This window comes from Cygnus olor, chromosome 3 (assembly GCF_009769625.2).
Source record: "Cygnus olor isolate bCygOlo1 chromosome 3, bCygOlo1.pri.v2, whole genome shotgun sequence".
Taxonomy (NCBI): domain Eukaryota; kingdom Metazoa; phylum Chordata; class Aves; order Anseriformes; family Anatidae; genus Cygnus; species Cygnus olor.
The window spans coordinates 52,265,467-52,290,159 of NC_049171.1; the positions used below are offsets into that span (position 1 = coordinate 52,265,467).

The 24,693-nt window shown below is 39.8% G+C and overlaps 3 protein-coding genes across 4 annotated transcripts; 2 read left to right on the top strand and 1 right to left on the bottom strand.

Moving 5' to 3' along the window:
* CALHM4 (calcium homeostasis modulator family member 4) lies at window positions 1–2,876 on the top strand. The gene is made up of 2 exons (XM_040552143.1): window positions 1–845; window positions 1,644–2,876. The coding sequence occupies exons 1-2, from the start codon at window positions 288–290 to the stop codon at window positions 2,040–2,042; spliced, it is 957 nt and encodes a 318-aa protein (XP_040408077.1). The 5' UTR covers window positions 1–287; the 3' UTR covers window positions 2,043–2,876.
* Window positions 2,877–4,122: 1,246 nt separating this feature from the next.
* RWDD1 (RWD domain containing 1) lies at window positions 4,123–12,237 on the top strand. 2 transcript variants are annotated; one of them, XM_040552144.1, is made up of 7 exons: window positions 4,123–4,271; window positions 5,510–5,575; window positions 7,253–7,383; window positions 8,399–8,542; window positions 9,767–9,899; window positions 10,537–10,599; window positions 11,933–12,237. In XM_040552144.1, the coding sequence occupies exons 1-7, from the start codon at window positions 4,199–4,201 to the stop codon at window positions 12,043–12,045; spliced, it is 723 nt and encodes a 240-aa protein (XP_040408078.1). In that variant the 5' UTR covers window positions 4,123–4,198; the 3' UTR covers window positions 12,046–12,237. The 2 variants fall into 2 exon arrangements, with proteins under 2 accessions (XP_040408078.1, XP_040408079.1); XM_040552145.1 differs by lacking the exon at window positions 4,123–4,271 and adding an exon at window positions 4,377–4,586.
* A 2,707-nt stretch (window positions 12,238–14,944) lies between these two features.
* On the bottom strand, window positions 14,945–23,151 carry LOC121067055 (amine sulfotransferase-like). The gene is made up of 7 exons (XM_040551079.1): window positions 23,094–23,151; window positions 22,010–22,180; window positions 20,691–20,899; window positions 19,300–19,426; window positions 18,495–18,589; window positions 17,662–17,842; window positions 14,945–16,665 (listed from the first exon to the last, which is right to left on the bottom strand). Exons 1-7 carry the CDS (start codon window positions 23,149–23,151, stop codon window positions 16,541–16,543), a joined length of 966 nt encoding a protein of 321 aa, XP_040407013.1. The 3' UTR covers window positions 14,945–16,540.
* Window positions 23,152–24,693: the final 1,542 nt, after the last annotated feature.

Genomic DNA, 24,693 nt, shown 5'->3' on the forward strand with positions numbered 1-24,693 from the left:
ACTGCTGAGGGAAATTACTGGATCAATTAAAGCATGTGACTGGATGTCTGCAAGTAGATATAAAGCTGGTAAATGAGTTTTTGGCTGTTAAGGAGCAGAGTTAGAAACTAGTTGAAGGGGAAAAACTAACAGTTGTTGTTATATTTGGTTTTCTTTAGTGGTTGTTTTATTTTAAACTATTGGGATTGGTTTGTTTCCATTGTAGTCTGCTACTAGTGTTAGTTAACTACAATTAAAAGCTATTATTGACTTAAGGCAAAAGCATCTGGTAAAGAGTAAGATCTAAAATGACTTTCCTTCCAAAGTGGCTAACTTTTCTGAAAGGCAAAGAGGTTGTTATTGCTAATGCTATAATTGCAATATTAACAATTGGTGGGCAGCAACTCTTCTCTTTCTTTACGTTCAGCTGTCCCTGTCACGTGGGGCAGAACCTCATCTATGGGCTGGCCTTCCTAGGTGTTCCTGCACTGATCCTTCTGGTTGTTGGCTATGCTCTGAACAACCAGACTTGGAGGCTGGTCACAGGCAAAAGGTCTCCGCTTCAGGCAGAGGGCACGCAGAACCAGCTGCTGCAATGCAAACTGACCTGCTTTGTCCTGTGCAGCATCACTGGCAGAGCACTGGTCGCTCCTGTAACGTGGCTAGCAGTCACCCTGATAAATGGGTCCTACTATGTGTGTGCCATGAGCGAGTATGTCTCTGTATATTATTATGGAGCTAATCCTAACGTTACTGCTAGTGAACGCAAAAAGATACTGGCTGCGTTCCCTTGCAGTCAGTTAGTTCCTCCAGAGCTGAGCCAGGCAAGAGATGAAGTGATTCTCCTACTCCGATACCAGTCACAAGTGAGTAACTCATGTTGTTTCTGCTGTGAGAGATGCTGCAGATCTAATGATAGCAGTGAGTTAATGCAGCAGTGTGAGGATAAAACAGGATCAATATCTTCCGCCTTGAGTGCCAAATCTGTGTTTTGAAGCCTGCTTTGTTCTGGTAAGGGTAATTAAACTTTCAGTATGTAAGTTATTACTTCTGACTGTCCCATTTGCTACCTGCTACTGGAGGATGCATTCCTGTATGTTGAAAAGTACCTCCAAGCAAGATCAATGGAAGTCTGAGAGCCACTGAAGGGCAGGAAGGTTCTTGATCTGAGCATAAGCAATGTGACTAAGGGACTGAGAGAGCACCACGCAAGCCAAATTTAAGTTTTGTGTGTTGTTTTTTCTTCTTTTAGATCAGACTCGATTCTAGAAGCTTACATATGAGATAAATACTAGAGGGAATATTAAGTTGTTACTTCAAAGAAAATTGGTTTTAAATGGGGTATAAGATAATCTGGACTAGGAATTAGAGGGTTTCTCTGTTACAGACTCACAATAACAGCTGCAGAGGTAACATCTTAACCTACAATGCAACAGAACTTCCTTAAATTTGATGGAAATAAATGTATTGCATGGCTGGTTGCAGTAGGCAGGGACTGGGTGTGATGGCAATAGTCACAGGTTTATACCCTGTTAACCCTCTTATTCAGGAAGAGAAAGTAAAGGTTGTCTTATGGGCTTCTTAAATTATTTTTTTAACACTCAGAAGTGACCACTGTGGGTATTTCCAGCTGTAGCAGCTTTCATTTGTTTGTTTTGTGGAAGGTGGCTGGCTGGCTTCTGATCGCTGTGGTAGTCATCACCGTCTTCCTGTCTTACTGCCTGGCAAGCTGCTTCTCCCCGCTCAGCTTCCTACACTTCAGATACTGGACCAGCTATGTCCATAATGAGCAGGAGCTCTTTGATGAAGCGACAGACCAGCACTCCAAGCTCTATGCCATCCAGCACATAAGGAAGTTTTTTGGCTTTGTCCCAGGGAGCGAAAACGTAGGAGAAATCCGTATCCCATCTCTCAGAGAGTGGCAAGCCATTTCTGGACTGGCTTTCCTAAAACTGGTGGATGAGGAGCATTATGACTACAGCCTCCTCCATGACTGGGCACTCAAGGGTTCGGTAGACAGGAAATACCTGAAGCTTGATGAAGACCCTGTGACCACCACTTAGCTCTGAGGGTCTGAACCCCACCAACACCTTGTAGAAAAGCAGGAATGTGTCTAGCTCCGCTTCAGACCTGAGCTGCTGAGGAACTTTCTGAGACCTTATTACATAAAGCACATGAGCAAATACCTTGTTACTGTCATTCTTTAGGTGCTTATAGGTATCTCGTGATGGCATCTGACTCCCATGAGATGTGATGGTCTACATCCAGATTGCTTTCTAACACTTCTGCAAAAAGGATGAGTTTTACTGGGAAAGTAGGCTATCCCCAAATACTTTTTATCCCCACCCATTAGCTATTAATTTTTATTTTTTTTAGACTCTGAACAATTAAATTGTATGAGCCTGATCCGTTCTGTGCAAAGTGAAAGTGTATACCCAGCTTTGTCTTACTGACCCCTAGCAGAAATGCCTTATTTTTCCCCTTCCACTTCTTTCTTATATTATGTGAATTAAATTTACTGAGCTAACTACAAATTAAGTCTGTGGATATAGCAGTATAGAAGAAACATAGGGAAACTTCAGCAACAGAAGCTAAGTCTAGATACAGTGATAAGAGAACTGTTGGTTTTCCTAAAAAAAGATAAAATGCTCACTAAGATGCACTGGATGGAGGGGTTCAGCACATCACAGCTGTGTGTTTTTTAAAAACAAAAACAAAACACTACATGTGGAAACTTAAATTTAAGTGCTTTCTGGCTGAAAGCAATAGCAGAGCCAGTCTCCTGTTCCTTTTGCATGTACTACAAAAACTGGCAGCTTCCACCTGTGTGCTGGCCTACTACACAAACAGCAAATCAGGATGGGCAAATCTCACTCTGGAGTAAGGTTTGTGGGGGGGGGGGGGGGAAATACAATTCAGTCATTCTACTGTGCCCATAAGTATTACTGTGGTTAAAAGCTATTGATTTTAATGAGAAAAAAGACTTAATGAAGTTTTTATGTTAACTCTGCATGTTATGATGTTATGTTACTACTTGATATCTCTTCTCTAGCTCCCTGTGTATGCGCTTCTAACCCTAAGCAGGGACAAATGGACAACATAGGTTTTTCCTAATGCTTCCTGTATTGCCTTGCTGCCAGCAGAGTGTGCTACAAAGCCACATGCCGGATCATAGGATGCCATCTGCTGTTTGGGGGGGGGGGGGGGGCGAGGGAATGTTTTCAGCTGGAGAAATACAGTTATTTAGGACTTCCTATTATGAAATGCAGGAGCGACGAGTACATTAAAAAGCAGGCCTTGGTAAGTGTGTATGGCCTTCCTTTGAGAAGAGTTAAAGCCCTAAATAAAAGCACGGACTTCTGGGCACGCAAGAGATGTATATACTGAATAACTGGAATAATGCATATTTTACATGACTAAACAAATTCTTATGAATTCACAAGTATGTATTTCACTTGAATCCTAAACTTTCTGCTAATAGAACTGCATGACTTGTATGACAAGTTTGGGAACCAAAGTATCTGCTAGTGAGCACAATCTCTAATTTCACTTTAAATTCTTTGGGTTTCTTGGTGTTGTTTTAACTGTGTGCAGTCTGTGAAACGTGATTGATTTGTATGTCTGAAAGTTTCTGCAAAATCCTGTGCTGTCTTCACAGTTCAAATGAAAAAAAAATTTGCTACCTTTTTGTGTTTTTTTTGTACTTTATCCCTTGTTTTATGGTACTGCTATAAAATGATAAGGTATTTGTAATTAAGCGAAAGTGAGCCGTCAGCCTTTTACTCGTTGTGGAAGCATAACTTTTAAATGAACCTCCGTGTTTCCTAGCTTTGTTCCAATTACTATTTTCAACTGAAGTGTAAAAATAAAATAAAAATACGGTGAAAAAACTTCTGAAGCATGAGCTTTATCCGTCGCGGTGAAGTCAGCCTGCCCCTACACCGGTAGAGTAGGGCCCTGGCAGGCTATCCAGCCCTGCAGGTAACCCCCAGCTGTGGGGGATCCCAGCCTGTGAGCACACAACGTGGGCACGGAAGTTAATGTTAATTGCACTAATTGGCCTCTACGATGAGGAGAGCCTCCCTGCCTGATCCCCCCACCCAGCCCAAAGCCATCCACGGCCGATCGGGGCGGGGAGGGGCGGCGCCAGGCGTGCCTAGCCGCTGGCGGAGCGGGGCGCGCAGGCGCGGCGCGGGGGGCGGGCGGCCGGCGGCGGGCGATGACCGACTACAGCGAGGAGCAGCGCAACGAGGTGGAGGCCCTGCAGTCCATCTACCCCGACTCCTTCACCGGTGAGCGCCGCCCCCGGCGCCTCAGGCCCGGCCGGACCCGCGGAGCTCGGGGCGCGCTGCCGGCTCCTTCTGCGCGGGCCTCGGGGAGAGGGGGGGGGTGGGCTCGGGTCCGAGAGCGAGCGCCGGGGAGTCGCTGAGGGCTTCCTCTGGGCTGCCTGCAGGCTGCGTGCTCGCCACGAGTCCTGCCCCGCCGTGCTTCGTGAGGGCAGTTACCAGCAACCCTTCTCCGTGGCTTTCGTCCTAAAGTCTTCTTAGGTTCTTCACTGTTATCTGTCAAAGCTGTGTGAGCCGGTCTCTGGTTGCTGAGGATGCTGAGTCAGCGATTGTAATGTGTTTTCGTATACTTCCTATTCTTACTCTGTGCTGTCAAGTAATGCGCTTATGCCCAAAGGAAGAGGGAGGGAAAAAGATTGGAATAGCAATATATAAGCAGTTATGTAAAATTCAGTTAACAGATCACGTCTACTAGATTTCTTATAGATTATAACTGTGATTCAGTCTAACCCCTGTTCAAGGATTTGGTCTGCGACTCACACTTGGGTGATGGGGTGAAGCCCTCTAGTCCTTAACAGTAGGTTATAGAGCTTGCCCCCCCTCCTTTTTTTTTGTCTACGTAAAACTGCTTGTTGTCTCTCTTCTAGCAGCCTCCTTCCCAGCTGGGCACTAAACGTGGCCATACTTTGCTTTTGCAGGTGAACCTGGCTGCTCACGGATTTAATTTTTGGTATTGACTGTTTAAAACTCCTTTTAGGCTACTTCCGGACCTATGCTTTTGAAGGCATTGCATATCTTTTTGTTTTAAGAAGCATTTGTTACTTTAAGCTGTCCTAGATACAGTAAAAGGAACAGACGTACTGTGAAGTCTAGGGCCAAGAATGCACTGGATGCCTACCATACATATCTAGCACAATACAGCAGACTAGCTTTGGGATCTTTCTGCACACACTTGGTGCTCTGACATGAGTCACCTAGCGGTAGGTAGATCTGCACTCTTTTCTTTTCATGGAAAAACTTTTTGGTATTGTTGATGTTATATGCTGTTGTTCAAAGAGCACTTCAAACTGTCACAAGGAAAACAGTTGTTAACTGAAAAGAATTTCTTAATAGGTTGAAAAGGCCCTGAATGCTGTATCCAGGTGCTTTTCTGCCTTATTAGTCCTAGAGACATTCAACTTTAGCGATGTGAAGTAGTTGTCTAATTTATGGTATCTTTCTTTTTTTCCCCTCTTTTTTAACAGTATTGTCAGAAAAGCCAACGACTTTCACAATCACTGTGACGTCTGAAGCAGGTGAAAATGACGAAAGTAAGTTGATCACATCTTACAAAAGAATAGTCTCCCCTCCTATATTATTAACATACAAGTTTATAACCATTTTTCAGTTTTAGGGTATATAACCAGTTTCAACTTATGCTTCCATATACCTGGCCACTCTTTTCTAAAGTCTACTTCCACTTTAAGTATCTTACATTTATTAAGCTACTGTAGGAAACCTTGATGCTCTCTCCCAGAGGCTGGGTAAAAATAAATGTCCTTGTCTCTAGACTGTAAAGTTGTGGAGATCAAACAAGAAGTTTTTCGTTCACATGGTGTTAGAAACCTAATGCCTGAACTGTCCATACTGGCCCCAGACCAGTCGGTCTGTTCCACGCTTGTTCATTTCAGGGTAACCTATGACTGTTGCTGTAAAATGTTGATTTAGTTATTGTTGCGGAGCAGTTTCTGAAAGCTGAAATAACTATTTACGGTTATTAAATTGTACTTAGGATAGCCTCAACAATGCGTTACGATTGATTCACTGGATTGGTTCCTTTCCGTGATGGTCAGAGCCATGGCTTACCCAGAGGAAGATGTGTGTGAAAGACAGAATAGGGTTGTCATGTTTAAGATGGAAGAAAAACATTCTCAAGTACTGTAAAGTAAGGCACTGCGCGTGCAGACAGGTCTTAAACTTTATCATCCTGTGAAGCGTCTGTCCAAAATGTCTTCCCCTTACGGAAGGGCTGACTGTAATTGGTGCATTCTTAGAATGTTGCTGCTGGGGCCATCAGCATCTGGTGTCCTTCTGGTATGGAAAGGCTGTGTGGTGCTCCAAAAATACTTTGGCTGTCTGGCACATCCAAGAATGCTTTAGCTCTCAGGATGGTAGATGGGTGAACTTGAAATTACTGTTGTCAGCACAAGTGTGCTCAGCTGGGCTCTGCAAGTGTCTTTTGGGTGAACTTTGGGTTGTATTAGAAGGAAGGAACTGCTGCCATTATCAGTTTTAAAGGAGCAAGCCCCGCATGAAGCTGGTGTCTGTGTTGAAGTGTGTGAACTGGGCGGCCAGAGCTGTGTGTCTTGAACTGAAAGAACGCTTGTCATTGATACTCTGGCAGGATGCACGAAAGGAAGGAATTTGATTCTTTTTGGCCTTGTTTCCTTCTTAACCTAGCTCTGTATGGCGTCAGGTTGAGTGTGTGATCCTTCAAAAGTTCTTCTCTTGGCTTATTAACATATTTTGGACACTTTTGTTCTTGTCAGAGTATGCATGTGGAACCCTGTTTCCTGACGCAGTGGTTGATACTCCAACCACGTATCCAGAATTTAAAGCATTAGTGTGCTGATACTCTGTCTAGATCTGGTTGTTAGGACTCGGCCTTGTTTTCTCCAGCAGTAAGTGGGATGTAGGGGAAAAGAGGTTACTGCTCTGGTGCCCACTCTTGCGCGGAAAGTTTTCAAGTCTTCCTAAAGTCCTTTCAGGCATGAATTTCCTGGATTAGTTTCTATAAAGGTAAATTTCACAGTCTTCATTGCTCACCACTCTTGCGTTATATTTAAATCTGTTTATATAGTTTTAATGTCTGTGTAAGATGGCTGTTCCTTTAAGACAAGATTGTTTTCCTACTGTAAAATCTTTAGGCTACTGATGCAATAGAAGAACATACAATTAGAGTTACATGAAGTAATCACTATAAGAATGTGCATTTTTTTGTCTTGTAGCTGTCCAAACAACCCTTAAATTTACCTATAGAGAAAAATATCCTGATGAAACTCCACTGTATGAAATTGTCTCCCAGGAGAACCTTGAAGATAATGATGTCACAGACATAATAAAACTGTTAGAACAACAGGTAAGGAAAATGGAATATCTCAATTGGTCTTGATATCACTTCTCATTTTAGCCAGAATTTATCCCTCAAGTTAGTTGTTCTCTGAGGGATGGCCTACTGATTTGAAATATATTCCATACTGTAAGAACTGACTTTGAACTTGGAATTTGGTAAATGACGCTAATGAGGTAAATGACATTACTGAGGTAAAATATAGGGCTAATTCAGTGTGCCCAGATAACAGCAATGAAATGGAAGGGCTATAGGGCTTTCCCTCTTGGCATTTCTGTCTTAAACTGAATTATTTAACTGTGTATGTATAGTATTTGTGCAAATAAGCCACTTCTACTTTATTTGGAAAGATTAAAAAAAAATACTACATTAGCCTTAGTTCTTTTCAATAACATAACTGTTTTGGGGTAGACAAGATACTCTTCAATCCTTGGCATCAGAGAGAATACACTGTGAAGGGATGAGGAGGAAACACTTTTTTTTTTTTTTGATTCAGTAATTCTTGACAAGTCTTGTCTGCCGTAAAATTGTCACAACGTGTTCCTTAGATATTCTTTCTTTTCAGTTTACATCATACAACCTTTCTTCCAGCAGCTGATTTTTTTTTTGGTTTTCTCCTACCTCAAAGGGATGTGTATAAGGAATTAAGGAATAAGCCTTAATCTCAGGAGAAGAGAGGTTCTTAGTGACTGTTGTCTCTTAAGATTTATGATATTCAGGTTTGGGAGTTGTGTTTCTAATGTAGGTATTTTTTTATTCATGAGAAAGCCCCCCTGATGTTTAGAATATATTAATGACCTGAACACAGATCATCAGTGTTTGGCTGCTCACCCATTTGAGGCTAACTTTAACTTGATTAACTGGCCGACTGACTTGAATTTTACAGTGAACCTCTGAAATGGGTACAGGGTGCCTCAGCTGTTTCTATTTGCACACAGTTCTGCTTTCTGAACAGATACATGCATTAAGCTACAGAAGGTATGAGGTTCTCCTTCTGTATGAGATTGCCTTCTTTGTGTTGTAGGCAGAAGAAAATTTAGGAATGGTAATGATCTTCACTCTAGTCTCTGCAGTACAGGAGAAACTAAATGAAATAGTGGATCAAATAAAAACACGAAGAGAAGAGGAGAAGAAACAGAAAGAAAGAGAAGCAGAAGAAGAAGAGAAAGTATGTAAAACACTGTTTCTAACTAAAAAGTTACTAAGAATTTTATTTATTTATTTATTTATTTATTATGCATGGGTTTGATGCTTTGCTCAAATAAATTTGAGCAGCTTTGGGCTAGATGTTCCTCTCAGTGCAGCTGAAAGTTGATGTAGTTAAAATTTACAGACCAGAAGATATTTCAGTGATTTCCCCCACAAAACCATTTTCTGAAGCAGTCTTTCCAGAGATGTTTTGCACATTCACAGTCACCTCTAGCATTACTTCCTAAGGCTGGCTTTTGTTTTCCCTGAAAACAAAAGACACTGTAGCCAGTTTCTTGTATGAAAAGGCAAGAGGGGGTAGGGGATAAAAAAGGATAGTGTGTGCTGTGCTGCATACAGGCTGCTCTTGGTCCAAGGAGGTGTCTCTTCCTTGGTAGACAGAGCGGGTAGAGTGGAAGCAGTAGGACCAGTCTTCAGAGCATGGTTTGTTCTCCCTACGCATGTTTTCTAGCAATTACTATGAAATAGTTCTCCATACGTGGGATATGCTGTGGTAACTACTTAAGTCTTCACTTTCTTTGTAGCTAGAGGGAAATGGAACTTGGAAAGTTCAGTATTTCTGAAAATGGCAGGAAAAAAAATCCCTGCCAGCCCTTTTTCTCTGTTAACAAGAGAGAAGAGTATTTTTTAAATAGAAAAATTCCAGAAATTTGTATTCCGAAAAATATAAGATTGTTATTATTATTTAATATAAAATATTATTATTATTTGTATTATATATAATATAAAAATATAAAACTCCAAAAATATAAAAAGAAATTTATATTTTTATAGAAAATTCCAGTCTAGATTGCACGTAAGAGCTGATAAGAAGTGCTGCCTATTTAAGGATAACGTCTATAAGCGATATTTTGTTAACCATTGCACTCACTGTAGGTCAAAAGTAGTACTTAGGATTTTTCCATAATAATTTCTACCTAAGTGCAGCTCTCTGAAGGGAGAGTTCTGTGACACAAAATAAAATAAAATAATAATAATAATTAAAAAAAAAAAGTAAGAATGTGTTTGCATATGCTTGGATTTAGGATTACTTTATCAGAATGTTTCACAGCAAGCAAATGTGTCTGGGATGCTGTAATTTAAATAAGGAAGAGAATGCTTATCTTTACTCCTAGCTGTGCTAGTTGATGATGTTTGCAGATTTATTTTCTGCTCTTTTTTTTTTTTTTTTTTTTTTTTTTAGCAACGTTTTCATGGCACTCCTGTTACAATTGAGAATTTCCTAAACTGGAAAGCGAAGTTTGATGCAGAACTCCTAGAAATAAAAAGGAAAAAAATGAAAGAAGAGGAACAAGCAGGCAAAAATAAATTAAGCGGTATGATATAAAACTGGTTCTGAAGCTTTTGCAATATTATCAGAATATCATGACAAGCGTTAAGAGTAATCTTGACACTGAAAGAAGGTAGTAGTAACTAAACTTTTAATACAGTATTCATTTATTGTTCTTCATGTTTCGTGAAGTCTTCTTGTGTGTTGCGTTGGGTTAAATACAGCCGATTTGTTCAAGATTTCTGCTGAAGTCATTGAGGTTCCCAAACCACGTTTAAGCTTCTTTGGTTTTATGCCAGACGGCATACCACTTTGAGCATTGTTCTGGCAGAAATAGTTGGGTACTGTCAAACAACAGAAAGAATTTACATCAGAAAGTTTACTGATTTGGCCTTTTCTTCCCCTACCTCCCAAGTAGAAAGGCTTTACTTTGCATTATGTGATGTTCCCTTCACAGATGTAGGAGCTGGTGATTGGTGTACAGATCCAACTTGTTTTTCCTTTATGCCCTATCCATCTGAAAAGATGGAGAAGGCATCTTGTCTCCAGTTCCCACAGAGGTTTTCTTGTGGAATGCAAGATGAGGACTGATGCAGTAAGGACTGATCATAGGCTTTTATTTTACAATTCTGCTTGGTTATATATATATAAATATTTATTTATTTTTTATTTTTAACTTCTAGGGAAACAGCTGTTTGAAATGGATCACAACCTTGACACATCTGACATCCAGTTCTTGGAGGAAGGTAAATTTCTGTTTGTTTCCACCACTGAAAGACAGTGGCTCAAATTTTTTTTTTCTAGTAGCCAGCCTTCTTGACCCCATTTCAGTCACACATCTCAAAGTCCTGTTTTCTTTTCCATGAACTTCTACACCAATGATAAACATCTTGTATATCAAATTAAATACTACTTTCCTCTGTGCAATGCATTTCTTCGTTGTTTTGTGTAGGTTTCTCTATTATCTTACTGAAAATAATGCCCTGGTGCCAGCCGAACATTTTTTAAGCCTGTGCCCAAAGCTGTTAAACTTGCAAGTCTGTTGAAGATGAATCAAATCAATCCACTCGCAGTTGCATACCATCTATTTCATTTGCTGTACCTCCTTTTAGTGCTCTAGTTTAAAAGACTGATTTTCAGTTAGGGCAATCCTTTAATGTAACTGCATTATCTCTTGGTATTGACAAAAACACACAGGCAGAAGAGTCTAGTTTTATTCGAATGTAACAACTTAATTAAAAAAAAAAGTCGTTCATGAATGTCAGTGAATATAAACTTGAAATGGCAGTCATAGAGGATTTGTTTCTTCTTGTTTGAGGGCATAATTTAACATTGTCTTCCTCCCAAAATGCTTAAAATGAAGTTGGGTTATTGACACTACATTTTGCTGTCTCAAGGGAGGAACAGGCTTCACCTCTGTATTTGGGCTCTGTGCCTAAATGACTTGGATTAATGTGTTCACTTTTAATCATTTCAGAAGAAAATATGAAAGCATGTGAAGCTTCAGTTTGCTTTTATAATTTAAACCTAAAAAAAAAAAATTGTTAGTGACTGTCTAAACTAGTTGTCTGCCTTTCAAATTTGCTTGCTGAGAAAATACTTTTTAAAGAATAATTCTGTATGTTCTGATGTTCCTCATTGTGTGTGTTTTTTTACATATATGGGAATTTCTGGGAAAATTGTCTTAAGAATACATGGGAATATTTATTTTTGTATGTATTACTAATTATTAATTAGTATTAATTACTAATATTAATAATTAGTAATAGTAATAATTAGCAATAGGGAGGATTATATGGAAAATGGTTCCATAAGAATTAAACAATACAAACTGAACTTAGTTTACTCAAGAAGGTTAAAAACAACATTATGATTCAAGCAAGACTGAAGAGACTTAGAACTTAAAACTGAGTATGTAAGAGAAGGAAGCTTAAAATACAAAAAAAAAAGCGCAGCAAATGTTCAGTGGCGTTCTTTTCAAAGAATGAATGTACAAAGAATGAATATAAAAACATCGTTTTTATAAACAGGTACTGTATTCTTCTTGCATAAAATAAATTATTTTCCTGTTCTTTGCAGCTGGAAACAGTGTGGAGGTTGATGAATCTTTATTCCAAGAAATGGATGATTTAGAGTTGGAGGATGAAGAGGATGACCCTGACTACAACCCTGTTAATTTAGATAGCGATTAGACTTTTTTTTGAACTGGCTCTGTCATCAGTATGGACTTACATAAGGAGAGAGAGGCAGGCAGAAAAGCCACAGCATCTGTGGTTGTAGTAGTGTGTATTGGTTTTCTTTTTTCAAAGAAAAAATATTTTAAACCCAGGAGAACCATCTTCTGATGACTTTCATTATAAATAAATTGACTTCAATATTTCAAATGAAAAATTTGAGGCATATTGTTCTGTCTGAAAATACTCTATTTTCTCTTTTTTTTTTTTTCCTTTCCAATTCTGTAAGTGTCCTGTGAAGAGACATGACAAGAAGCAAGACAGAAAGATGTCATAGCAGTCACTAAACACATCTACATGGAAAGGCTGAGCAGCTGTTCTGCTATCTTCCAACTAGGTTATGCATGGGCAAGTTTAGTGAATAAAAGGGATCACATACTATGCAGTTTTTTTTCTTTGAAATTTTATTACGCTGCAAGTAATGTTCAGTTCTGATGCCCCAACTTACTAGCTGAACAGCTGCAGATGGCAGCACTAGTCACCTTCTAATAAGGCATAGCCATTTCCATTTTACTAAAGTAAAATCTTTTGCGATAGTTCAGGATAATAGTTTCAAAAAGACTAGTTGAACTTTGTAGGGGAAGAAAAATAAATCTGAGCGATACAGTCCTCTTAAAAAAAAGAAGTTTGATTTGTTTAGAAAAGGCTTTACAAAGCCCTTTTTTTCTTCTTGTGCATCAATGAACTTCCATGCCAAAAAAAAAAAAAAAGTTTGCTTTTGGCAAAAGTCTATGTAAAAACACTATCAGCAGAATACAGTAACAGTATTTATAGAGTGCATGTAAGTTTGAATGTAATGAGAGTTGGTTTTGAAGCATCTTGTTGGCAGTAAAGGTGGCAGCCAGTGAAAGTCTTAACGTACAGTAAAGCTGCATATCAACTAGTGGATGTTACACTGTTAACCATTCTGAGTTGCTTATGGAGCTACTAGCTTGATGGTAGACTCCTTCCCCCTTTGCACCTCCAGAAAAAAAAAATACTGCAAGAAATGTGGTGTTCAAACAGGCCATGGTTGAGACTGCGTCAGCTAGAAGGATGGTACGGAAGAAGGTTTCAAGAAACAGCTCTCCAAATAGAGACCTCCAGGCACCTTGATGATTAGAAACTGCTGGATTTTAAAACACTTCTGGTAGATTGCCTTAACTGCTCAACCTTTGGAAAGAGGATTGCACTAAAGTGTCCGTGCTTAAAGGAATAAAGAATTTTTGAACTTTAATGTTTAGAAATTCCATATGCAAGATGAGAGATTTCATTCCAGAAATAATTTAATGATATATAAGATTACCAGCTCATGCCACTTGAGAACATCTGTTTAGGATGACCTTGTATAACACGTTTCAGTAGTCATGTTTTTTTGTATTCAAGATGAATAAGTATGCGTTTCTAATAGATAGAAATAAATGTTCAAGTACCCTATAAATGCTTTTATAAATTAACCATGTGCCTTTGTTCCTACCATCCTCTATTTGATCTTTTTAATTTTGGCACCTAAGAACTCTAGACAAGCGTCTAGGTTTCAATGATGATGTATGTTTCAAAGCAATAAGCGGGATCTGTGTTCCAGCAGACATTACCAAATATGATTAAAAACTTGTAAGCTAGTGTGATATGAAATCTGACTTTTCCAAAGTTGCGGTTGGATTGAAAGCTTCATAGTGACTGTGTCCAGCTTCCTGTGCAATTGCTAGTATACTTTAAAATGCTGTTCAACACTGAATTTAATTTTCTTCTGCTATTTCTCAATTCAGCTGCATTAAAAAAAAAAAAAAAAAAAAAGAAAAAAAAGTTTGCTTTCCATTGTCAGTTTATATGTTTAAAACTAGGATATTTTTCATAAAAACAATGATTTAGTTCTCCTTAAATCTGGAGCGAATCCAAGAATACTGTGTAATCTGTGCAAAATGTGGTAATCTGAAAAAGTTTTCTAAGTAAGTCACTGATGATGCAAGAATCATCTAAATGAGAAAAACGAGTTTCTTGCTAATGGTATTTCTAGATTAATGGGGTTTTCTATTCTGTTTTCCCACTAACATATTTATTGTTTTTTATGCAGAGGATGTGTAGTTTAAAGTTACAACTCTCAAGTTAAAATGTAGAAATGTATTTTTCATTGTTACTTGCATCTTTTTTTTCAGAGCAGAGGAGCTAAGGATTGAAATAACAAAAAATTGCTTAAGTCCATTTCTTCAAGTCTTTGACAGAAGTTTCAGTAACATAGACTGAACTGATTTGTTTAGCTTTATTATCAATTAACATCTGTGAAATAAAAGGGAATTTGACTGAGAGTGGGCTCGGCTACATTTGTGTGATTTAGTTTGCTGACACGGACTGAAAGGTGGGTTTTTTTTTAGTGAAAGAAGTTTAGGTGAGTTACTCAAAATTTGCTTACCTGCTTTGAGTTAAACTGAAGTCTAATTCGTATTAGTCTGATAAAATCCCATCAATTAACTCTGATGGAATTTTAGTAAGTCAAACTTGTGATGCTGACAACCATGGTTGTATCTTGCTTTTAAATCTGCAAGTCCAAAGTTTACTCTGTAATCCATGTAGAGAGACTATTATGGGTTACAATGCTGCACTCTGGGGCCAGAGCTAATCCAGGTTTGATCCTGCTAAACTTTATGCCAGAGCCCTAGTAGAATTCAAAGGAAGGTGCCCACTAGAGCAAGATGCTGCAGGAATACCATCTCAGGCCACATCTGGCATACTGCAAAGACAAGACTTCATACAAAAGTGCAATGATTGCTGCCTGCTTTGAGGCAAACAAGACCTTGGGGTAATATGCTCTTCTGATTTGCTACGTTAATAATAGGTCAGTAGTTAGTGTGTTTTGGCCAAAAAGGCAGAGCTTCTAGTACAGTTCCCCGGGGAGATTCAACTTCAGTCTTTCTGCTTTTAACCATCAGGATAAGATGTGTCCTAAGTACCTCCAGTTTTAACTGTGTGGTTGCTGAAGTAAGTCCAAAGTTTCTTGGACCAGATAGTAGACTGTTCCAGGATCCAATCTGCAGATAGCCTGAATCCTGAGAGAAAGAGCAGACACATACCTGTGCTCTCTTATTGCAAAATCTGATAGGTTTTTTGTTTTATTTTTTTTATTATCCTGTCAGCGCGTTGCAACTTTGCTCCAATTAGAAGACAGAGGAGAGACTTCACAGGTTTAATTCTTTCACATAGGTGCATTTATTGCCATGAACATGATTTTCCTTTTAGCACTGAATGCTAGTGAAATCTGCCAGCTGATAGAGGTAGCTGGTATCAGTGGGCTGTGGCACACTGTGTGGGTGGTATGAGGGGTAGGTGGCTTTTTATTACTACAATGGGACTTTTTGGTATATTCTACCATTGGAAAAAGAGTAGAAGATCAAGGTCCAGCTTGTACCTGGCTTTATTTGTACTGAAGGTAAGCTCATCAGAAGGCCCACGTTAGTCTTCTGACTTTGAACTCGTTTTATGTTTTCTGTGGCCAGGGTAAATATGTACAGGTGGAAAAAATCACCAGTCCCCATGTCTGAAGTTCAAATTTGTATACCAGGGGGTGTAGCAATTTTGTAAATCACGGGGTTTTGTTGTAAGTTTTCTTGGTATTGGTGACGTGAAGTTCCAGGAGAAAAGATGATCTAACAGTACCATTGGGGGTATATAAAAAACTACTTGTAAGCTAATAATACGAGGTAACCTGTGTTAAACTGAAGGAGCCAAGAGCATGCTGTGCATGAAAAAATTCTGTCCAGCAAAAAGCAGGTAGAACGTGTCAGAAGGCTAAAGCAGATGGATTGAAAATGAGAAGAGCAAGCTGGTTTTTGGTACCAGTGAGTGCAGTTGGTGTCTGGAAAAAAAAACATAAAAAAAAAAAAAATGTTGGAACAAAACGTTTCTTCCTGAGATCATGATCCTTCCTTCTGCCCTCTTGAGTAAGGCTGTGCTGAAAGGGAATGCAATACAAAGGCCAGTTTAATAGCTAAGAGTTGAGTATTTGTGTTTACCAAGCTAATAGAAACTCAAACATACGAAACCAGAATTATAGCACAGACGGTCAATGTTTTATTTCCAGTCCAGACATTTAAAGTTCTACCAAAAGAAGCCTCAAGAAATTCACAAGTAGAAACACTTCCATAAAATTTTTAAACTATCTTTAACACCAATCTATTTTCACTTGGCTTTCTACAACTTAGGTATTATTAAAGTCAGTGAATGTAAAAGCAAACACAAAGAAAGGAACTCACAGTTTACTTTGAAAAATAACTGAAAAATCTTATAAAATTACAAACAGGAAACTGATGAAATTGAATAGCTCTCAGACAAGTCAAGTTTTCTGAATGAGCTGTTACAGTGTTATTTCTATAACACAGAATTGAGTAACATACTGAAAATTGATGTATTTTGTTTTTCTAGAACTTCAGGTACATCCATCCACTGTAAACTCCAAAGGATGATGAGACTCAAAACCAGCCTACATTTCATTGTTAATATCCCAGGTGATTTTGATGGGCAGGGTCTTAATTTTCTCATTAAGTACTTCATCAAATCTTTCACTCTGCGCCACTGTCATCATATTTTTCCAGTCTCCAACAGTGCCTGAGGAAAGAAGCAACAAAGCGGGGTGAGAAGCAGAACATGCACCTGTCTGAAAGCCTGCGGACAGCAAGCGCTATCCTCAGGAAGCTCTTCCTGGCTTCCTCAGCATCTCTCAGTTGCTGGCCCCCTGAGAGAGACTGCGTGTGCTCTTTGGAGGAGACACTTCCAAAACTAGGTGATGTGAATAAAACACAGCATATAGTCCTGTCTCCTCATAAGGTCACTAAGCTCACTGGTTCTGTTTTTTAGTGATTCCTTTGAGATCAAATAAGAGATGGGGGAAAGTGTTAAAAGTAACACCTCTTTTCTTTTTCTTCCTCTCTGAGTGCACCACTCTTTAACCTTTAAAGGTCTCCTCCTACACTGTGCATCAGGACACAAACCCAGGAGACCAGGGATGCTTTGTATTCACCTTGAGGGTAGTTGGTAAAAGAGGCTATGCTCATACTGTGAAGATGACTCTTGCCTTGAAAAGCAAGAAAAAACATCTGTGAAGGAGGGCAGCACTATTTTCATCCTTATACAGCCTCTCCAGGTAGACCATCACTGTTCAAATCAAATGCACCGTTGTGTCTAGATAGTAAGTCTCTTGGAGGCCCTGAAGCACCATCTTTATTTTTTTGTCTGGGAGAGGCTCTTCTCCCCAGTGAAAGCTACCTGTCCATTTAGCAAATTGCTCATAACCATGTCAGCCCCCAGTAAGAAAGTGCTACCTTACCCCTGGTTCAGCACAACCCTCAGATCTTCTCTGACATTGGGCAGGCCTTCTGCAACTTCTGTTGCAATCAGTAAAACATAATGTTTTATCATCCTTAGGAAAATGTGGTAAAATCAGTGATGCCCTAGCAAGAAAACAGCTCTTACAGATTTAATCATGGCTAACCTGAGCTCTCCCTCTGATAATGGGGCATTCCAGCTAAGTTCATAAGCCCTAGGTACATCTTGCACCAAGAAGAGGAATTGGATAGCTGTAACAATGGACTGCTTCCATTTTACCTTTTCGTAGAAATCTACCCTTTTTTTTGTCTGCGATGTCATCTGGCAGGTTCTCGTAGTTTGCCCTGGGATCTTTCTTCATGTTCTCAAAAGTAGCCTGTCTCACAACGCTTTCTATTTCCTCTTCACTCAGATTCTTGCCTAGGAAGTTGCAGATCTTCAGCACAGCACTTCTGAGATCCTGCAATAATATTATTTTGAAGCGTCTTGCTGATGCAAAGAACTAAATATAGGATCATAAAGGGCATAAATTTAGGTTCAAAACGGGCCATGGTTTTTATGAGAGCATAATCTCACTTGCATGTCTTGAGCTCTCAAGAGCAAGGATGCTGTAGCCACCTATGGCAGCAAGCTGCCTTGGAGGAAGGAGAAATTGCACAAAGACACAGGCAGACACCAAACAGGGAACATTTGGTCAGCAATTTGAGAGCTCCTCAAGTGCCTTAGCAACTGCCTCTTAAGCATTTGTTTTCTTTAGTGGAACTGTTCTTATGAGCACGATGTTTGTGTTGAGGATACTCACAAAAGTCTTGTCCTGTACTATTTCGGAATGTTTTGTTTTGTTGTTCTTTTTTTTTTTTTTTTTTTTGAGGTCGTGGTGAAGATTACTTTTGTCCTACTAGAAGGTGATCTATCCAATAATTCTTTAGTGGTTGATAAAATGTTGCACCAATGAGAAAAAATGACTATATTCTCTCAAAAGTCTCAATTTGATTCTACTCCATAAGGGACTAAGCACTTTCCAATATAAAATATAATTATTAAGACCAACCTGAAAATACATTCGGTATGGGAAGAGAAAACCTTGAATACAGTGACATAATTGACCTCACCTTTTTCATATCTTCATAGGTAAGGAAGAGTATATTGAAATCCTCCGCATGGCCATACCAGCCCACAACGTGATCGAACCAAGAACTGGCGAGCACTTATCAAGGGAAAATAATTGAGAGAGAGAGAGAGAGAGAGAGAGAGAGATGCTATTAACAGCTAACAGTAAAACAGTAACATTATCAGTCACTTTTTTGGCATCTACAGTATTTTTGAGGACGGGAGCGTAGGCTTTCCTTTCTTCTGTTGCTTTTTGCAACTGTTCTTCTGTTGCTTTTTGCAACTGTTCTTCTGTTGCTTTTTGCCTGTAAAGGCATAATGGGTTGGGCTTTTTACAGGGGGTGGAGGGATGCATGCTCACAGCCTATGGGTGACAATTCTTTACGCTCATGTGGCAAATCCCCTCTGGTTTCTGGCAACCTGCACTGATACTGGCAGAAGCAAAAACCTACTTCTCTATTTTCCCTGTACTGTCTTTTCCTATGGGTTCAGCTCCACTAACCAAGTGCAGAAGGTGTTAAGAGCTCCTCAGTCATAATGGCTACATTCTGAATCGGCATCCAACGCAGATAAAACAAACAGTTTGCACATTGCTGGGGAGCAGCAACGCCTTGACTATACTACCTCCTTCGGACCAAATTTAATCAGAAAATGGTGCCAAGCTCAGGCAGCCTCTGCAGCTTTGGATCCAGGTTACAGCATAGCTGAGAGTTCTGGGTAATTGGTATTTATTGATAAAATTAATCTCTATTCAATCTGAGATCATGGACCAGGATTTGGACTCCTTAAGTAAGAAAGATATCCTACCTTTGCCAGCTAAAAACCTCTCCATGAAAATGTTAAAATCTGGAACTTCCTCTAGTGTGGTGATGAATTTGGAAAAGTGGTAGTAAGAAACCAACACATCCTTGGGGTTCCTGGTAACATAAATAATCTGAAAAACAACAAGAACACTGGTCTCAGAGATATTACAGTACTCTGTTATCCTGACCATCAGTGCAGTTGTCCATAGATGCCCTTACAGGTTCCACCAAAAGTGTGAGAAACCAGTCTCAATGCGACAATCATGTTAAGTAAATACTGGAGAATGTCATTTTGCTTACAGGTAGTGCAGCAAACATTCCCTTTGTGGTCTTCCAGTGCCTGTGGCTAACTCTTCATGGGGTCCACGTTACAGTGATACTTTTCACTTGTGCAAGGCAGCCAGGTTGAAATATCAACACTACAAAATCATTTTAAATTTCCTGTTAAGTTGATTCAGCATCACATTTCTGCAGGTACTCATGAGGAAATGTACAATAACTTCTGGTAAATCACAGCTCTGGTACAGTGTTGACAGCATTCATACTCTGTGACCTGAACTGCTGTTCCATGGTGCTGGTGCCAGAGGCAGCATGCAGGAAGATTGTGAACGACAAGGGGGAGCCCCATCATCTTAAATGAAATCCCTGTTAAAATCAAGGGTTATTTTGGCTCTTGCTGACTTCTACCTCAGGCAAAGACCACACTTCCTGGTATATAGGCACCCTCCTGCCTCTCAGACAGGCACGTTGCCCTTACGAGGTTACAGGTGTTTGCGGGGAGAGAGAATAACCCCACTCTCAAACTGCGTTTCTAACTGGGTAAAATTACATCTTTAGGTTCCTGCTTAATTGCAGAGTTCTCTAATTGCCTTTAGCAAAACCAAAAACATTATTTCTAAGGTGTATTTCCAATAAGGATTCCTAGATACATTGCAGGAGAGCTCAATGAACATCTTGTTCAAAAGCTCTGAGCTGAAATCACAGAGAAAAAAAAAAGTCTTTCTATGGTTTGATATAAAATAAGAACAAACTGAATAATGTATTCTAGCAGAGGGGAGAAAGATGCCCCCAAGCAAGATTTTCCTGAAATCACAATATATATTCTGACGTGTGCTCTGTGTGATTTTGGTCAATTTTCCCATTCTTTTCTGGGCATCATTTGGATTTCAAATCCTCTTTTCTGCATGGGAGATTTCTCTTTCAAATTTCACTGGGATTGAGAAGAAAGTGGTGAGAATACTGCAGTTTTCCACTATTCCTGTATCAGTGAAGTACCTAACTGCAGCACTACAGACTTGCTTCCATAGTTCCTGTGAGCAGAGCTCTGCCACAAAAATCACTGAGGCAAATTTTCCTGATTGTTTTTAAGTACGTTGTAAAAATAACATCACTTACATGTCCTCTTTTGTTTCGCAGGTCTCTTGGAAGTAAGTAGTAAGGCAGGTGGGTGGCAAAAACACGAGGCAAAGGAAGACTTGCAAAATCCTTATTTTTTATATTGTATTCCAGCCATGGGATTCTGTCCATGAGCTCCATATCTTCTGTTCCATTTCGGTGGCCTTCATGAAGTATTAAGCTCAAAATGTTCTGAGTCCACACAGTTCCTGAGAAGAAAACCTTTTTGTTTGAACATTGTTTGATTATTTATTTTCATTTTTAATTAAAGACAGTATATTGTCAAAAACACAGCCTCTGCACAGTTGTAGTTGTTTCACTTTGTGAATATAAATACAGCTTTGCATACTGAAGATAGCAAACATAAAAACCATGGCAGGTAACTAAACCTTCAGTTCTTTCACACAGCATACTCAGCTTCCACACAAATTGTGTCTGTCCTCACTCTCTTGTAGAAACATGAGCTGTTTCATCTCTGTGGTCCACACTCCTAAAAATATTTCTCATCCTGAAGGGATCTAGGAAAAGACTTTTGCTTCCTGAATTCCTGAAAAGTGTTGTAAGATGCCACAAAACAAACACCATGCTTATAAAGCACAAATGGTGATTTCACAGCTGTGATGACTGTCTTACTCTGCTTGTCATCATCAGCCCAGACAATTTTTCTGCACAGAGGTGGAGCTTCAACAGAAGGATTAGAGGGCACCTTAGATAGCTGGTGAGGAAGAACAAATGGGGGAACAGGACAGAGGAAAAGATGTGAATGGGAAGAAGACGATATTCTGTGCAATTCATGACTCAGAATCATCTTCCAACTCTTTCCTGTCACTGGGTACCCCATCACTTTGCAACACAAAACTCTCGCTCCCAAAGATGCGCTCATCTCAGTGCCTTAACATCTTTATCCCTTAAATGCTGCCTTCCCATCCTGACCCTCTGCCTTCTTGGACAGCTTGCTCCAGCACCACCTGATGATGAGTTAGCATCACTAGCATCACTTGGGCTCTCTGTCCCCTACCACTGCCACTCAGGACCTCTCCACAGGCTTCTTGGACCTTCAGGAACTCAGCTTGTTTTGGGCATAGCTTACTCTGAGCACTGAGTCAAAGATTGAGGTAGATCAACTCAGTTGGACAGCAGGAATCTTGTGTCTGGCTGTTCAGGCCATGGCTATGAAGGATTCGTACTTAACGCTGCACTGCATATCCTCAGAGATGGTTCAGGTCTAAAAGCAAAGCTAACAACCTTAGGCACATCTGTGATTAGGCAGTTGAATAAAGGCAGATTTATTTCCTCTTTGGAAACAGTTCCATTCTTACCTGATTTGGGATAAGTAGCTATAAATATGTCACTGTCTTTGATTTCAAAATTCTCCAGAGAAGCTACGTGCTCGACTGAAGTATTTACACTGAAGTAAAACCCTTTGTACTTGAACATAAACTCTTTTGACGGTTCCATTGTTAATCTTTTGTCTCTTATTGGTGAACAAGCTGCAATAAGAAAATATAAAATTATACCTTTTTGTTTTTTTGTCATCTCACGAGAAAACTAAAAAAAGCAAATAAACAAACAAAAAAACAAAAAACTCCACCCTACAAAGCAAAACAAAGCAAAACAAAATTAAACACCAAAGGTGCAATTCAAAAAAACAACAAAAAAAATGGTTCTTGCAAATTCTAGCAAAATTAATTTTACTACAACAATACACTGAAATTTAACTTTCATATTTTCACAACAATATCAGGATATGTTTCTAATGATAATAATTATAAAAAAAAAAAGATATATAGCATGATCCTTTATTCATATTCAAGTGTATGTTATACACATGTAAAAACTAACATAAATAAATAAAGGTAACCTGTGTAAAAAATCATTTGTCAAATTTTCTCCAGGATTTGAGCAACTACAAAGTTTCCTTTGGATTGTCATCACCTGTTAGACAGAGCTGGCTTAACCAAGCTCCCTTTCTAAATTTTGTGACTGAAACTGTGTTCTGCATGTTTTAATTTCTGCCTCCTAGTTATTCTGTCTCCTTATCAGTGCTTCTCCCATAATAAGCATAATTTCTACAAACAGGGATGGGTAGGCATAAATGTAAGTTTTCAAACATGCCTACTGGTTTTATGACAAATTCTTGTATCTTAATACCATTGCTGCATATTTGCCAGAAAAAAATATGTTAATCATCATTGTAGGGAAGAACAAATTCTCTGGGAGAAACAGCAAGAGAAACAGAGTGAAGAGAGAGACCAACTCTTCTAGCTGAGCAAAAGCAAAATAAACATCCAGGTTTGAAGTTTTGGGTTTGTGTCCCTTTGGGCTGAACATCCATGGATTTCAGTGACTTGAACATCCAGGTCTCTCTCTCCCAAGTGAGCAGATGTACTTCAGACAACGTACAAGCCTTAGGAGAAATGACATGAGCAAGTCCATTTTCAGACTTAGATATCACAACCATTATTTTATTTGGGTTGAAAAATATTTTGAAAAAGAGACATTTCAATCTGGAGTTTTATTCAGGTTTCTGTCCCCTGCCTTCCCCCTTGCAAAGTGTAGGTGATCCGTCCCTTGTCCTCTCTGCCTGCAGTGTTTGCCCTTGCCTCATCACCTGGCTATCACCGTAGCTCAGATTTGCCAAATCAGCAGCTTATGCAATTCCCACCAGCCAAGTGACCTGGGTTCATCACAGCAGACAGTCCTTGGAAATGAGGCCACCAATCCCATCCCTTATTGCTCAGCTTCTCTTCTCTTTAGGCTCTCCTGCTCTGTGAGCTCAGCTCATGGCCGGGTGCCTTGAGAAACACCCTCGGACTGCTCCCGGTGAGGCACATGCGTGCGCATGGACACCGCCCATGGGGCCTGTGCTGCCACTGGGCCCTTGGTAGCTGCTCCACCAGGAGGCAGCTGCCAAAAAGAAGCAGCATGGGGCATGCGAGCTGCTCGCCCAGGTAACCTCCTGCCATGGCATGGCCACAGGAGGACACACAGACATCCCCCAGGTTGACTCCATGGCTCAGCCTGGGGCTGATGCTCCCCGCTCCCCTCCAGCTGCCCGCCACCATCACCATCATCTGTAGGACAACTGCACGCCTAGCTGATCTCAGCCACATCGGTGGAACAGCCAAGCAAAAAGTTTCAATTTTATCTATTTTTATATACCTGGGTTCTTTTACAGAGCCAGATTAAATAACTGACGAGTCATTAACTGCACCAGAGACAAGGCTGAAGAGCAGTAGCAGCAGTAACCTCACTTAGAGATCGAGGAATTGGTACACAGTTGAATTCAAGTCATGACTTGAATCTGGGGAAGTCCTAAGAATGCAAGGATATGGGGAATGAGTGAATATTTTTATGGATACATAGAGGAAGAATGAAGAGTTTCTGAGAAACTAAAGGAAGACACATTATTCTTTTTTTTTTTTTTTTTTTTAAAAAAAGAGCTTTCTTACACATGTATGAATATGCAATAAAAAACATATGAGGAAAAATAGCCTCACCTCTTTGTCTGGAGAGACTATTCGTGGTCTAATATATCTGATGGGAGAAGAAATAAGCATTCAAATATGCTCTTACCAGCCAGATATGAATCTGAAAAATGCATCTAGCAATCTGCCTCCAGTTGCAGACATAAAGGTGTCCCCTGATTCACCTCCTGCACCCGCAGTGACCGTACACTTCTACTCTGCTCATTTAACTGCCTCACAGCCATGACTCCAATCCCTTGCTGAATCGTACAGAAAACCGATATAAAACTCATTGTCCTGCACCAGCTGTCAGACACCCAGCTCCTCACGGCTGAACTCCTGCCCGCACAGCCCCTGTTTCTATGCGTCTCCTTCCCGCAGGGCTTCTCAAAATGTTCGACAAAAGAGCTCTGTGCACAACTATTCTCATTTTACTGGCAGGGCAGTATAGCACCGTTTAACTCACAGATCTACAGTTGCAATAATTTCAGGCACACTTACCTTCTCTGCTCTCTGTTTGGTGCCTACAGAGATGT